This window comes from Ostrea edulis, chromosome 6 (assembly GCF_947568905.1).
Source record: "Ostrea edulis chromosome 6, xbOstEdul1.1, whole genome shotgun sequence".
Classification (NCBI taxonomy): domain Eukaryota; kingdom Metazoa; phylum Mollusca; class Bivalvia; order Ostreida; family Ostreidae; genus Ostrea; species Ostrea edulis.
Window position 1 is genome coordinate 8402054 of NC_079169.1, and position 16738 is coordinate 8418791.

At 36.8% G+C, this 16738-nt stretch overlaps 1 protein-coding gene across 4 annotated transcripts; it reads right to left on the minus strand.

Moving 5' to 3' along the window:
* Positions 1-2737: 2737 nt before the first annotated feature.
* LOC125646133 (uncharacterized) lies at positions 2738-15558 on the minus strand. 4 transcript variants are annotated; one of them, XM_056141476.1, is made up of 4 exons: positions 15541-15558; positions 6553-7336; positions 5428-6365; positions 2738-5093 (listed from the first exon to the last, which is right to left on the minus strand). In XM_056141476.1, exons 2-4 carry the CDS (start codon positions 7330-7332, stop codon positions 2858-2860), a joined length of 3954 nt encoding a protein of 1317 aa, XP_055997451.1. In that variant the 5' UTR covers positions 7333-7336; positions 15541-15558; the 3' UTR covers positions 2738-2857. The 4 variants fall into 4 exon arrangements, with proteins under 4 accessions (XP_055997451.1, XP_055997450.1, XP_055997448.1 ...); XM_056141475.1 differs by lacking the exon at positions 15541-15558 and adding an exon at positions 11953-12176; XM_056141473.1 differs by lacking the exon at positions 15541-15558 and adding an exon at positions 11877-11926.
* Between the last annotated feature and the right edge of the window lie 1180 nt (positions 15559-16738).

Here is a 16738-nt window from a genome sequence, read left to right on the forward strand (position 1 = left end):
TTATAAAAACTTGGAGGTCATGCTCTGTTTTTTTTAGTTTGTTTCCATGTCTCAGATCCGTAAAGAAGAACAGATTTTACATTGGTTTTGAATATTCTGATTTTAGTTTTGAGGCTGATGTTATTGCTCTTCCAGATTGGTCTCAAGGTAACAAAGGCATGTCTTGCCTTCCCAATTATATTTCTGATGTCTTCATCTGCTCCTCCAGTTTTGCTCACTATTCTTCCCAGATACGTGAAGCTATCAACATCTTGGATGCTGTTGCCTTCCAACATCACAGGCGAGTCATGTTGTGCATTGATTCTTAGGCACTTGGGTCTTTTTGATGTTTAATTCAAGCCCTGTTTGACCTTGCAACTGTTTGGAGTGACTCTGTTTTCAGTTGGATGATCACTTAAGGAATAAATATTCAGTTCATTTGGGTGGTTTGAATGCAAATTTCATAAAAAGTCTAACAAATCCTGAAAATAATACATTCACAAAGCATTTTTGTCAATATTTGAATGAGTGTTTTATAACAAAGGTACACTGAATTGAGAAATCAGGACAATATAGTGTTCAATCTGAGAATGTGTATTAAGTTACAAATACTAGTCTGAGAGTATAGATAATAGTTTATGATGTACACCTCATGTTTGGTAATCGTCAATAAAGCATGCCATTTGAATTTGAAATGTGTATGGGGAAATTTTACCTGGGTATACTGTAATCAAATTATTTATCACACAAGTGTAAAAATCAAACAGAAGCAGACTGCATCACATTGTTGTAATTAGGGCTATACAGACCATATTGGCCTGGGTAGCACAGTGGTTAGAGCACCTGACTTGTTATGAAGGGTTCCCAGGTTCGATTCCTGGTCCAGCCAAAGATTTTCTCCTCTCTCTCCTATAAATACTACATTTGGTGCCATTGACCACCCCTGCACTGGAGGTTGTCCTGCTGGGGGTGAATAGAACCTGGGTTGTGTGTGTCTTCAAGGGCAAAGACAAATTAAGGAGAGAGGAATGTAGTAGTTAAGGCTATATAGAAACCATGGGTATTGGCTTGGGTAGCTCAGTGGTTAGTCTATAACACCTGACTTGTAATGCAGGGGTCCCGGGTTCGAATCCCAGTCCAGCCAAAGATTTTCTCCTCTCTCCTGTATATACTGCATTTGGTGCCATTGACCACCCCTGCACTGAAGGTTGTCCTGCTGGGGGCGAAAAGAACCTGCGTTGAGCATGTCTTCAAGGGTGAAGACAAATTAAGGAGGGAGGAAAGTAGTAGTTAGGGCTTTACGGAGCGTGGATATCAGCCTGGGTAGCTCAATGGCTAAGGCACCTGACTGGTAATGCAGAGGTCCCGGGTTCGACTTCCAGTCCAGCCGAATTTTCTCCTCTCTCCATTAAACATGGCAACAAAAAACCATCATATATACAAACCATGATACATGAAAGACATGTACAGACACTAAAAAAATAAACAAAACAGTTACTGCAGTAAGCTACATACACATACACCCGAAAGAAACTTAATTAACATGATTAATCCAGTCTACAGAGGTCCCTGGAAACAAGCCAAGTCGGTGATATTAACAACACATTACAAATCAGGGACATACACAGTGGGGGAGGGAACTACTGCACAGTCTCATCAGACCAGAGATTAGGAAATACACCTATGTGCAGTTCCTCATTGATGTACAGTGTTTGGCACACTTCCCAACATCTGATAACCTGTAACCAGGCCAAAAATAAAAATTGATTTGTTTGATGTACTCCGACCGACCCGTGAAAATTGCCCCTACCCAATAATTTTTTTCAGTACTTTTAATTTTTAATTTTTTTTTATTTGGTTTCCAGGGAAATAGACATTGTTTCATTTTAAAGGTTTATATTCTCCAAGAAACTTTTTTGATGAATGTTTTATAGCAATAATTATTAAATCTGTCTTGTCCAATGTTTAATGAAAACATCAATAAATTTCTAAGTCTGCGTTTTTATGACAATAATCAATTTTTTCGATACTGCAAAAAAAAAAAATACCTACCTACCTACCCACCTTGAAAAATGTGGGTCGGAGTACATCAAACAGAAATATTTTTAATGATGGCCCCACTATAGTAGACAAAACCAAATTTTATAAATATAAATTTGCATAATTATCTTCAACAGGAATTGAGGTTTCCTCATGTAGTACGTGCATTGGGTAATTTTGGTATCAGAAATATTTGGTAGATCAATCTCAGAAAAGTAGTTTGAAATGTTTGCGTTTTTAATTACTGGTATAATTTTTATTATTCATGCAGTGCTGTTTTATACGAGTTATCCTTTCATTTTTGAGTATTTTTTGTCATCCACCAAAAAAGGTCAACATTTTCAACTCGCTAAAATTCCCTGATTAAGCTTGTTATAACTATACTTTTATGGAACTCTTCCTAGCAAGTGTAGATAATATTGATGTATTAAAGACAATAAACTGTAAATTCCTAAATACATGTATATGCAAGGAATATACATATATTATCGTGTAATTTAGCAAGAAGCATCACAAGCAAAATAGAATTAATTGCTTTTTTCATATGAATTGCAAAAATAAAACTCTTGATCAAGAGACCACTAGCAAATTTATGTTCTCGCGATTTGACGTCTACGAATCACTTCACGATAATAAATACTCACGTAAAATAAGAAATCTACAGTATGATGCAAAAGTTTATGACAATGTTCATAAAGAAGCAAATTATCACTTGAACTTTTTCTTTAAAGCCATTTATTTCATTTTTCATAAAATATACAAGCTTAGGAATGAATTTAATGTTAGGAATTAATTGGCTTATTCCTGTACACTCTGTAGTAAAAGTGGATTCACTGTATTATGACTTGAAATTAGAATATGGGTAATTTGCATTGCTATGGTCACTATCAGTGTAACGACCAGTCGACTGTACAGAGCTGCTGTACTGTTGACGGGTCTGGCTTCTCTGGGCTGCGGGGGCATTGGTGGCCACTGTTCCCTGTATGGTAATTGGAGTGTTCCATAGTGTGTGTGTGGGAGGGAGGATGTCATTATCCACTTTCTTCTGGTTTTGTAGCTCTGAGGAGTAATTTTTTAGGGTGTCTGATCCTGATTTCTGAGATCGGACAATGTAAGTATGCACAGTTACTGCCCCTGAACTAGAGGGCACTGTTTGCTGTTGTTCATTCCTCCTGGCTATGGTGACATACTGAGATATTGGGGTGTGTGTTGTCTGTAAACTGACCGGGAGAAGCGACACGGATGGTTGGGGGTGGGTGGAAGTCAGCTGATTGGAATGTGAGCTAGTGAGCTCCTGGTTGTTTATTAGTAATGAATGAGCTGGGTCTGCATTCATCTGGTATTGATATTGTAGTTGTTTCTTTATTGGGGACATGTTCTGTACAGGGATTTCTGGTTGGTTAACCAATTGAGAGGAATGGTTCATGTTGGTGGTATTTTGAGATGAACTCTCCTGCAATTGCACATGCTGAAGTTGAGCAGCAGGAACCATTTGTATATAGGTTTCATTCTGAGACTTGGATTGTCCATACTGCCTTCCAGTGTTGGTTAGCATGGACTGGATTTCATCTGTGCTGTACCCTTTATGGCCTTGACTGATTGCATTCATGTTTTGTTGACTGTCCTGTACCAGGTTGATTGGAGTTTCCATTGTGTACGGGTGATCTGTATGCTGGAGCTGATCATTGTTGACATGATTAAACAACAGTTGAGCTGTCTCAACATCTCCCATTGGAAGCTCTTGAGATATCGGGATGTTGATGGTTTGTAGAAGATATTGCTGGGGATCCTGAAGACCTGTGGAAGAAGTTGCTCCAGCACTTGCAGAAGATTCCATCAGAGAGTTTAGTGTGGAGTGTAGCGGATTCATTTCACTGGGTTCACCTGCCCTGACTTGAGGCTGTGGAGCACTGGGTTCGCCTGTCCTGACTTGAGGCTGTGGAGCACATTTTGGCGCTCCTACAACTGTGAGAGATTCAGCATACTCCTGACTGTCCATCACATCAATTGCCCCCTTCTGATTCATCACCATTATGCTCTTGGATTTCACTGGTGGCCTTGATGGACCGGACTTACTCTTTTCTTCTTTATCCACTGCAGGATTTGGAGGCTCTTCATAATCTTCATTTACCTCTACAATACATAGCACAGCAGGATTGCTATACTTTATGCTCTCCATGAGATACTTGATTTCATCAGGGCTGAGTTTATGCCTGTTGGTTAGGTGTATCCTCATGTTCCCACGAGTAGTACTTTTGTATGCACATTCTGGACACTGGAATGGCTTTTCTCCACTGTGAGTCCGCTTGTGAACTAACAACTGAGTGCGAGTTTTGAATGTTTTGGTGCATTCTGTACATGGATGTTTGCGTACCGTGCTGTGTTTGTGATACACATGGCTATTTAAGCATGTTCTTGATTTGAACCCTGTTCCACAGGTTTCACACACAAATGGTGTCTGTTCCACATGGATAAGTTTATGATCCTTCAATTGGAACTTTGTGAAGCACTCTTTTCCACAGGTGTCGCATTTGTAAGGTTTCCAGCCTTTTGGAAGGGGTACTCCATGTCTGAAATACTTGTGATAATGCATGTAATAATGATTAGAGTCCTTAGTAACATATCCACAAATATCACATGACTTTGGAGCAGCTTCTCTTTTGCCAATCTCTATGTGCGTCATGGAATCTGCTACACTCATCTCGTGGGTTTTCATGACATGGGTAATACAGCGTTTGGGAAATACAAACTCATTACCACACAATCTGCAGATGAAAACTTTTTCCTCTTCTGGAACCGACTTAGCCATTTCTTCAAGTTCAGAGGCATAGCGACTTATCCCCGAGTATGGTGTAAGTTTAGATGATCCAGGGGTCTTGCTTTTGGCTGGTTTTTTCTTCTTCTTGCCCTTATTGCCATGAAGAGGCTTAACATTGGTGAACGTCGTAGTGTCATTCTTAAAGATATATGAAGCCATCTCCTCTACCTCTTTTTCTGCAAATTCTCTTGCTCTCTTCTTTGGTGGTTGTCTGGTGGTTTCTGACTTCAAGAGTGGAGAATTGGTTTGTGATCTCCTGAAGATATAAATATAAAAAACTTTATCCAATGTTCATTCGATCTGTAATCATACATGTTCTTGAGTCTCATTAAATCATCTCTGTTTAAATATAATCATTTAATTATAAGTAGATATTCAAATATATTGTAAAATAGCAAATCCTTTGATCAATTGTTAAAAATATGTAGGTCATCTGATTAAGGTCATATGTATGACTTGTTAACTTGTGTAGCAAACTAAGTTAATGACACTAAAATGTAAGAAACTGATTTTTTGTAGATTGATTTGCCATGCACGCCTTTGTATGGTGGATTCATATCCAGCCACAACTGCTTCAAAAGAAGTCTTACTTTTTGCCAAGGCCTTTTTTGATGCTGCTAAGGGTGGAGGATTTCTTCACCGTCTTGAAGGTCTTTCCCTTCCTTGCCCCTTCAAACACTGCCCTCTGCATTCCTGACTGTGTGGTGATGGAGGGGGGAGTGTAGTCACTGTCTGTGTCGTCATCCAGCTCCTCAGACACCACACCTAGATCCTCCTCCAGAGTTTCCGTTGTTTCCTTGTTGCTTGCAGTTTCCTGGGCTAACATTGAGAGTCTTCTCTTTCTAGGGTGATTCAAATAAGACTGTGTCACAACAGTGGGTATGTTACTTTTCTGCTTTGGTGAGACATTTGTTCTATTCTCACACACAGACTCAGGTTTTGTGGCTGGAGAAATTGATTTCTTATTTGCAATGCTTCCTTTCTTTAAGCTATTGGTGGAAGTTTCATCTTTGAAGGATTTCTTTTTCACAATTCCAGACTGGGTTCGAGTCCCATACATGTGATTGACTGTGGTAGGAATGGGACACTGTTTGTTGGCTTCCTTGATAGGCTTCTTTCCCCCACCTGCCAATGGTTTGCTAGAAATCTGATCATCTTTCTTTGTTGGTGTCTTCTGAACATTCTCTGGAGCAGCAGCCACTTTCTGAGGAGAAATGGGATTTGCTACGATGGAGATGTCTTCATTGGTAACATTCAGTAGTGAGTTGTCTAGCTTGTAATGGTGGATGAACTGTGTACATATCTTGAGAAGATGTTCAAGATGGAATAGCTTTGCTATCCTTGCAAACTTCCCCACATTTTCTGTTGTGATGGTGACATTTCCATCATAAAGATAATGCACCAGCTGAGAGGCCACTTCCACAGGAATACCGGCCGGTAAACTCACTCGAATGGATTCTCCTGGACTAGGGTTGGCCATCTTGTTCATTAAGAAGGGACTGGCTGCCATCAGCACAAGTTTATGAACCTGTAGTATGTGTAGTGATTAATTCAAAATGCTTTTGTGTCCATATACAGTTGTTTACTTTAGTAATACATGAAAATCTTAATCTTCAATTTTCAATTTTCATGAAAGGCACACTGAATTTTAGCATCATTTCATCCTAAAGAAATTTTCCACTCTAAACATGATAAAATTTTCATTGGCCTCATACCTTGATTTCTTTGCCTCCCGTCACCAGAACGGCATCACAAAACATGCCCTGTTTCAGCAGTCCAAACATCTTACTCATCAACTCTCTGGGTAGGTTGATCTCAGTGTAATCCTGTGTGGCTAGCTTATCTTCTGTTGATGTTATCTGGGGAGGAACTTCTTTCTCCATCCTCATCACCTTCTCGCTGATGTTGTGTCTTGGCTTGTATGGAGTGGTTTTCATCGCTGGGGGTGGATCTGGGTTTTTCACTGGTGGAGGCGGGTCTGGATTGATTGGCACTGTGACATGAGCACTATCTGCCATGTTATTTCTGTATGTGGGAATGCTGGAGTTGAACTCTGTCCCTCTTCCAGTGTAACTCTTCGGAGGCTTCACTGTCATACTTGTAGAACTTTTATATGTCATTATGGGAGTGCTTGAGAGTTCTTTCTGAGAGTAATCTTGAGCAGAAAGAGTGTTCAGGTTGTACTGTTCATTCCCAGTCACTGCATGAGAAACTTTTGTTGGACTAACATAAGTGGACTTGTACGACGCCATTGCAGCATTTGTATGGTATTGATCTGGCATGTTGGATGACATATAACTCCTGTTGGGTGATGTTTGTCCTAAAGACTGCAGGTTGTAGTTGTTGATGTAGCTATGTTGCATGCCTGTGTTGCTGGCCTGCAGGTCTAGAGGTTGCTGGTACATACCAATGTCTCCCTGTTCATTCATTGTGGACAAACTTAAGTCCGTTGCCATCGACATGTTGTGTTGGTATCTCTGGTGTGATCCATCCATCTTCCTGAAATGAAAATACAGAATGTGTAACAACATACAGTTGTATCCTTAATTAATGAGTTTACATTATTCATAAAATTAATCAACAGAGGACAAGAACATGGCAGGCATGTTAAATTGTGAAGAACAGAATTACAGTTGCAGTTTAATGTAAAGATGAACAATAACAAGGACATTTATGTAATTAATCAGAGTGGAATCCATTACACATTTATTTCACTCAAGAAAAGGATTAATGAAAGTAGAATCATCTATGCTAGTCTGAACTGTATAAGAGTTGTAGCTACCAACACCTGCTACAAAACTGACTTAAGGTGGGTCCTTAGTCCTGGAATTTTGGGGTTAAGGTAGCATTTTTTTTTATTTGGAATCAATAAATTAACATTCAGAGTAATGAAAAAAGGCAAAACAGTTAAGGATTTCCATATTAATTTTCATTACAGACACTACTGAAGTCGTGTACCCCTATGTATATTTTTATGAAATTCATTGGAAACAGTTATTTGTTGTTATTTTAAAATAAAGACAACAAAATATTTTTTGAATTGCATTTATTTATCGGGAAACATGTCAATAATTAAAACACATGTCATTTTCAATATGTTCATCAAGTTTTAGAATGATATGTGCAAAATTATTGAAATAGCGTTATTCTCCAAAATGTTAAAAAACAAACAAAAGTGGACGCATTTTCCTTATTGCATGGTTTACATATCATTTTTTCTGTTTAAATTAATAGATGTACATCTGTTATAGTTATTTATGAAAAAAAATCCATACCTTTCCTTAATAATTTCAAATCTATAGCTTCAAGAGTATGTATACCCCCCATAAAAAAATGAAGTCTGGCACCATACAGTTGAGCTATTCAAAATCACTCGGGATTAAAATTTTATGTAATTTCATGAAAAGACACAGATAATGATTCCTTATCACCTTGGTAAAATGTTAGTCAAAAATAAAGGAAATCTATCGCATAATGAACTTGATAAAATAATTTAATGAAAACAGAGTTATTGTCCTTGGATTCAATATTTTGAAACATATCAATGACTTTTGAAATATAACTAAGACTTTTGAAATATTTTATGACTAACAAGATTTTTTACAATAACTATTGAAAAAGGCTCCAACAAAATTTATGTTCCTGTCATTAAATCATTGACTTTGCAAAATTCTATGACGTCACAGGAGTGTGGAACTACGTTAAGTTACTCATCAGAAAAAAAGCATCAGAACCACAGAACTATAGAGAAGTTATAATTACTGAGGAGTGGACCTGCTGCAAAAACTGGACTTGGTCACATACTCCAAAAATATAGGTCAGATGCTGGATAAGAATCATGTGCTATTGCTTGCATTGATGGATGAATTGATTGATTTTATGTTGTTTTACATAGACTTGGCAATCAGATATTTCGGTGACAAACCAATGAAATTGCTGGGACCATTTCTGATTCTCCATGGATGCATGTTTGTATCACACAGAAGCTAAAGGGATGTGTCAGCTGTAGAAAATTGTAGTCTGGTCTCACATCCACAAAATATATGCCAAATGTAGTGCTCAGCCAAACCATGAATAAATAAATAGAATAGAATATATATTCAACCAATTTGGGCCTACAGAGAAGCATTAGGATGCACATTGACAAAGTCAAAAATCACAGAAACATATGTGATATTCTTAAACAATAAAAGCATCATCCCTGCAAGTTTGAATCAAGTAGGGGTAATAATCTCTCGGTAAAGGATCATTTAAAAATCATAAGTTGGTCACTCATTCATGCATCATCTGAGTCATGAATGGTTTGTGCGTTTTTTTGTCACCGTGGATAGGATTAATGGTTTCATGCAGCCCCTATATCATTACAAGACAGAGGTGGAAGAGCACCACCACTCTCTGCATAATGGCTACGTAGGATGATGAACCATTTGTGGTGTTTTTGTAGAAGGAAGGGAAGAAATTCAATGGACCAGAATGGGATTCAAATTCAGGACACCTGAATCTATAGTTAGGTGGATCACTGGGCTATCTGGCTACTGGTGGAAGTCAAATTTGAATGATGGCAAAACTATTAAGTATTAAATTCCCTCTATATGGAGGAAAATCACAGCAGAGAAAATTGATATGGATGGAAAAATGGAGGATACATACATAAAATAAAATTTTGAAATTTAAAAGCTTCAAATTTTCCTTATTTAGTATAAAAATGCAGTTCTAGTAGAAAGTCACAAAACCACTTGAACCCACAACCTTACAGATGAGACATTAACTCTTCTAATCAGACATCTATTCCGTATGTTTCACAACCTTACAGATGAGACATTAACTCTTCTAATCAGACATCTATTCCGTATGTTTCACAACCTTACAGATGAGACATTAACTCTTCTAATCAGACATCTATTCCTTATGTTTCACAACCTTACAGATGAGACATTAACTCTTCTAATCAGACATCTATTCCGTATGTTTCACAACCTTACAGATGAGACATTAACTCTTCTAATCAGACATCTATTCCGTATGTTTCACAACCTTACAGATGAGACATTAACTCTTCTAATCAGACATCTATTCCGTATGTTTCACAACCTTACAGACGAGACATTAACTCTTCTAATCAGACATCTATTCCGTATGTTTCACAACCTTACAGACGAGACATTAACTCTTCTAATCAGACATCTATTCCGTATGTTTCACAACCTTACAGACGAGACATTAACTCTTCTAATCAGACATCTATTCTGTATGTTTCACAACCTTACAGATGAGACATTAACTCTTCTAATCAGACATCTATTCTGTATGTTTCACAACCTTACAGATGAGACATTAACTCTTCTAATCAGACATCTATTCCATATGTTTCACAACCTTACAGATGAGACATTAACTCTTCTAATCAGACATCTATTCCGTATGTTTCACAACCTTACAGATGAGACATTAACTCTTCTAATCAGACATCTATTCCGTATGTTTCACAACCTTACAGATGAGACATTAACTCTTCTAATCAGACATCTATTCCGTATGTTTCACAACCTTACAGATGAGACATTAACTCTTCTAATCAGACATCTATCCCGCATGTTTCACAACCTTACAGATGAGACATTAACTCTTCTAATCAGACATCTATTCCGTATGTTTCACAACCTTACAGATGAGACATTAACTCTTCTAATCAGACATCTATTCCGTATGTTTCACAACCTTACAGATGAGACATTAACTCTTCTAATCAGACATCTATCCCACATGTTTCACAACCTTACAGATGAGACATTAACTCTTCTAATCAGACATCTATTCCGTATGTTTCACAACCTTACAGACGAGACATTAACTCTTCTAATCAGACATCTATTCCGTATGTTTCACAACCTTACAGACGAGACATTAACTCTTCTAATCAGACATCTATTCCGTATGTTTCGATTTAGGAAGACAGCTATTATGATGGTTTGTGTAGGAAATATTCATCCCAGTTTTATTTTTCCCCTTTGTGAATTAAGACCATGTCTGGCAAATGTATATATGAGGCAGAATTACCTCTTTTTTAACATGTCAACTGTGTCTGAGGAAATTTTAAGTGTAGATGGGCAAAAATAACCCTATATAAACTACATGTATAAAGCATTTCTCTTTAAATATGTTGAAACCCATAGTTCAGAATCTTTATCCTCTGTCACAGGGCTTTCACATAAATAGTCCTTAAGGCTGGTTACATGACCAAATGTAGCATGGGTGTACATGGAATGTAATAGACCAGATACAGATTCAAACCTGGGTCATCCGAATCTCGCGTCAGGTGCTTCATAAACTCAACTATCTGGTCATCTGGGTGACCACCATAATTTAACTTATGTCATACTTAAAGCACTTATGTCATGTAATATCATTATTATAGCAAATCTGAATTAAAGTAGCCTACATTGAGTTTACAGCATTCAAATGACCATCTTAGTAGGAAGAATTTGTTGGAGAACATTATCTGTGGTTGAGACTTAAAGTTATATTGTTACAAAATTAAAAACTGAGCCTGAAGGACAATTAAATTAGGACTCTCCAACATTATAATAATATCTCGTGACGAAAGAATTCTTCCACAGTTCAGACAGCTGTTTGTGTAGATCTATATTCTACCATGGTGATGTTTGTAACAACTGTACAACGTACTAATAAACTGACATCAAGGTATCAAATTTCCAATGAATTCCTAGATACAACAAAATTGTTTGTCATCTTATAGATCTAATCAAGTAAAGTACTTAGTAATGATTAATGAAGTGTCCACCATCCATCAGTGATTAATTATTATGTTTTATAAATGTAAACACTTTGAAAAGAGTGACTATCTCATTTTTTCCCGTTAGTATGACAAATAAAAAAACTGACTTTTTTTTAACCAATGCATTTATTAGACATAGACTATACTTTACTTTGTAAAAACAGACTACAAATTTGTGACCTTGAATACATAAACAATCACACCTATGTCTTGTATCAAATAAGTCAATACAACTCCACTTACTCACGATCTAAAATAAAATCACGTGTTGACAACATATTCTGTGTTCGTTTTCCCTCGTTTACACATGCATAATTACCTAATACATGGCAGGAATTCTACAAAATTGATGCAGTACGGAAAAATCCATTACTGTTCCCACAAAATGGCCACTAGGCCTCGCACCAACTGTCGACGTAACCAGGTCACGCTCATGCAGCAGTGGGATAAAACGGAGCGTTTATACATGTCAGTCTCGATCAATATGATTTTACATTAAAACAATACAAGTATGGATTATTAAGTATGCAAAATAATGAAATAGTGAGATATTTCACTTTAGTTATCACTTTCGTAAAAGTGCCTAAATATAGGCCGTTTTCAAAGTCCTTCTATTTTTAGCAGGGAGGGTTATATTGCTTAAATCGCATACTTATTTTCCTTTATTGATAAAACCAAAAAAGTTGTTGTATTCATTGGGGAAAATTTAATAAAGTAAATAAAAATCGCTATATGTATGCAAAGTTTTCATCAAGTAAATGATGGCGATACATCAAGAAGGTGTAAGTTGAATAACTGAGTACCTCCCTTACATCGGTTTTAGCTAAGTAGTTCTAAATTTATTCGATCGATATTATTACATGCACGAATGTGATGATCCATCTCATCATAGACATATATAACTGTTATATGTCTATGATCTCATAAATCTATTGTAGTATAGGAGAGAAGAGAAAATCTTTGGCTGGACCGGGAATCGAACCCAAGACCCCTGCATTACTAGCCAGGTTCCGTAACCACTGAGCTACCCACACTACATTCCTCCCTCCTTAATCTGTCTTCGCCCTCAAAGACACACAACCCAGATTCTTATTGCCTCTGACAGGACTTTCACCTGCAAGTCCAGGGGTGGTCAACGGCACCAAATGTAGTATATAGGAGAGAGGAGAAAATATTTGACTGGACCGGAAATCGAATCCGGGACCCCTGCATTACTCAGTAGTCAGGTGCTCTAACCACTGAGCTACCCAGGCCGATATCCACGGTCCGTAAAGCCCTATTTACTACATTCTCCCCTCATTAATTTGTCTTCGCCCTCAAAGACACACACAATCCAGGTTCTTTTCGTCCCTGACAGGACAACGCGGTGAATCTGCAGTGCAGGGGTGGTCAACGGCACCAAATGTAGTGTAGGAGAGAGGAGATCTTTGGCTGGACCGGGAATCTAACCCAGGATCGACTCCTGCATTAGTAGTCGGGTGCTCTAACCACTGCAGCTACCCAGGCCGATATCCACGGTCAGTATAGCCCTAAATAACTACACTATGAACACAAGATCGAGAACATGTCAAACTGACCCCTGGAAACACTAAAGGTGGGATCAGTGGCAATTTTCACATAACATGTCTTTTTAATATATTCGATCAGTGCATACTATCTATTCAAGATATATTACTGGATTCAGGTACTCTTCACACAATTGCTCTGAAAAAATATAGTTCCATTCATGATCAGCAGATACAGGATTACAACAAATGTATAGAATATCGATGTGTATGTAATACGTGGGAGAAAACAAAATTAAAGTCAAATGTTTTTAAGAAAAATCACTTTTCCCCCCAGAAATGTATATAAGAAGTGTTCATATTCCTACGCTAGTTGCCTCCTCAGTGTATTGCACGAAAATATATAGGTCATTCTTCGATTGAAAATCTTTTCACGATTGATTATAGTATTGCAACAATTATATTACTTTGATGAATATTGTTGGTTAATTATCCTACAATTTCTTCTGAGAGAGAATGTTAATCATTAATTTATGTGGGGTTTTCCCGTTGTTTAATGACGGAATGCGTATACAACACTCAACACCTGGATTCGGACCATATTTGCAATGTATTCAGTGTGACATATACATGTCTATTTATTTTTTTAAGGGTTTCTTTGCTGTTAAGTTTATACCATACACAAAATTTGGAGAAAGTGTAGATTACATCAATCCTTCTTGTTTTTGTCATTCTAAAGTTCACATTAATTTGTTACATGGTAAAAATTAGAGTACAATTGTATTTATTCCGAGAGATTTCAATTTTTTCATGTCTTTGCTTTGAATTTCCATACAGATATAACAGGACACATTTGGGAAGAATGATGAAATAAGACTGGTTTGATAGGAACTTTTGGGATAAAAATGATCATTTTTAGCAAAAATTAAGCCTGAACAAAGTATGTGCCCCAATAAGTTGTATTAATAGGTATACGCATTCTCATGTAGTATTTTTAAAGCTATACTTTTCTGCAGTATTTTAATAAATTTGCTAATCCCCAACTTCCTTGATTTCCTTCTTTATCATTCGACAACAAAGCATACATATCTTTGTACCGTATTTGTGCCATTTATCCATTTTTTCATATGTCTTGCAAGCACCGATGTGTGCACTGTTTGCTAGTGACAAAAGACTGGTGACGGTATTTGCTACGGACATGAAGGACTATACACCAGTTTCATAACAAGTGCAGTCTTTTCTTAGAGATCAGCTGAGCATAGTGAAAATTCAAGTAAATTAAAAGTCGAATATCTTGGATATGGGGTAATCCTTATCTATTCTTGTTAAAATTGACTTTGATATATGATAGTCGGTTTAAAAAAATCTACAGAGCTGGTGTTGATTTGTTGAATGTTTATTTACTTAATTAAGGTTGTTCCACCCTCACGTGACTTATTAATATCAATGGTTGAAAGTGGGTAAATTGTATTAATTAATTTCCACTCTTAATTTAATTAATAACCATGCATGAAAGAAAATGTGTATGTTGCCACATATTTAAGATGTCAGAGATACAAAACAGCATAGGTCAACATCAAAAAATCACACATCTTAGTAAAACAGAATAATAAATATGGATAAAAACTTGTTAAAATGACATTTTTAAAATATCAGTTGTTTAGAAAACTACTTATTTATAAATATGTGTAAATTAATTGTGGATATTATCATATTAGGAGAAACATTGTATGATAGATACACAGTAGAGGAAATACCAGCATAGAAGTTATTGCCCTTGACAACACTTTTTCTTTCATTATAAATGATTGATTACCTATGGTAAATATAAACTTTTTCATTATAGATAGTTTAGCAGAGTTTTTTTTATTTTAAATATCATTCTTCTGAAAGATATATTTCTATCTTGCTCAAAGTTTGATGTAATAAAGATTTGCGTAAAAACCTATGACATCACACGAGGATAGATGGCTTAGTTAATTACTAACAACTTACAATGTTGTATCTGAGTGCAGCTGTGTCCTGAATAAGAGCGTCATATCTATACTTAATATGCTAGTTCAGAAACATATGAGTGAAGAACAATAAAAGAATTACATGGTTTTAATATATATATTCCAATGCATGTGCATTTACAATAGTGGGATATCTATAGATATTTTTGCCGAGGGATCGATGAGTTTTTGACCGACAGTTCATTAGACTACAAACGTGTTTTGATAAAAAAAAAAAAAAAAAAAAAAAAAAAAAAAAATGAAACATTAAATAATAACGATAGGGTACCTGTAAAGTGCGAAACGAAATCTGCCGAAACGAAACCTACCGAAACGAAACAGATTGTAGAACCGAATTGTGTAATCATGATAATAAAAAATGGTATATCGGGTCCCTGTGAAAATTACCATCTCTTCCCTGGTGATGTGATCTTTCGGGTTGACTAGCTGATACATTTTTAAGCGGTCCATCGAATAGCATCAAACATTGTTTGAAGAAGCTGGTGTCTGAGAAAGTTGAAAGCAGGAAGACGTTTAACCTCGTATTTTATCTCTAACTTAGTAAGTCTAATGGCATCTCTATATATTTGCGGTGTTGCTAAAACGGGGAATTGAAAACGGAACGGAAAACGGAAAATATTTATTGCAATGATATCAGGAGGAGGATGTCAACATTTTGTAAAATCAAAAGGCTTATGAACAAGGGAAGCAGAAATTACAAAGAAAACGGGAAGACATACTCAGAATCCACCGTTTGATATACTACATACAAATACACAGTGTCCACATTTATACATAGATTTGTCTTTCGAGCAAAAAAATACTGAAACATGTATTTATGCCCAAAGGCGGATTCAGCGTCGGCGACACCACCCCTTGTTTAGTATGTTTCCTCAGACCTCCGACCTGCGAGACTGTGACCTTCCGTTCTGAATTTTCCGGATACGAAATTGAACTAATTGCACATGGTATTGATGATTTAATCAACTTCAAATATGCACTTTGTGCTTACTCACCCCCTTTCTAACCTTTAAAGCTTTGTATCAGTCAAGCCGAAAGCCTACATCAAAGGGGAGGCGATATTTATTTATATGTGGAAACTTTCACAGGGGCATGAGATACCATTTTTAATCATTATAATTAGAAGTGTTCGGTTATACAATCTGTTTCGTTTCGGTAGGGTTCGTTTCGTTGGGTTTTGTTTCGTTACGGTATACACTGTATCACGTTTCGTTAGTTTTCGTTTCGTTTCGCACTTTACAGGTACCCAATAACGATATTCCTTATCAGTCCCTTGTACTCTGCTCACAACACCAAAGAATAGTGCATTGCTATACAGAGATGATGGAGATCCCCTTGGCGATGTCTATGTAGTCTTTGGATGGAGGCATGCTTGTCTTCTTTAGGATTTGGCATGGGCACAAATTGTGTTCCTCTTTTGACGCAAAATTTATTTAAACACACGCACACGCACGCACACACACAGAGAGAGAGAGAGAAGAAGAAGAAATATCTTGCTGTAGCCTTCAACTCAACATTGAAATACACCGACGAAGTTTCTTGATTAGCACTGGTACCGTTGATTTTCATTCAAATTTGAATTTGA

Excerpts from the sequence above, each read along its gene's own strand:
- LOC125646133 (XM_056141473.1), bottom strand. The coding sequence starts at position 11,911 with ATGTTGTCAACACGTGATTTTATTTTAGATCGTGA. Across the intron at positions 7,337-11,876 it reads GATTTTATTTTAGATCGTGA|GAAGATGGATGGATCACACC; the intron begins GTAAGTGGAGTT and ends TTTTCATTTCAG. Across the intron at positions 6,366-6,552 it reads CGGGAGGCAAAGAAATCAAG|GTTCATAAACTTGTGCTGAT; the intron begins GTATGAGGCCAA and ends CACATACTACAG.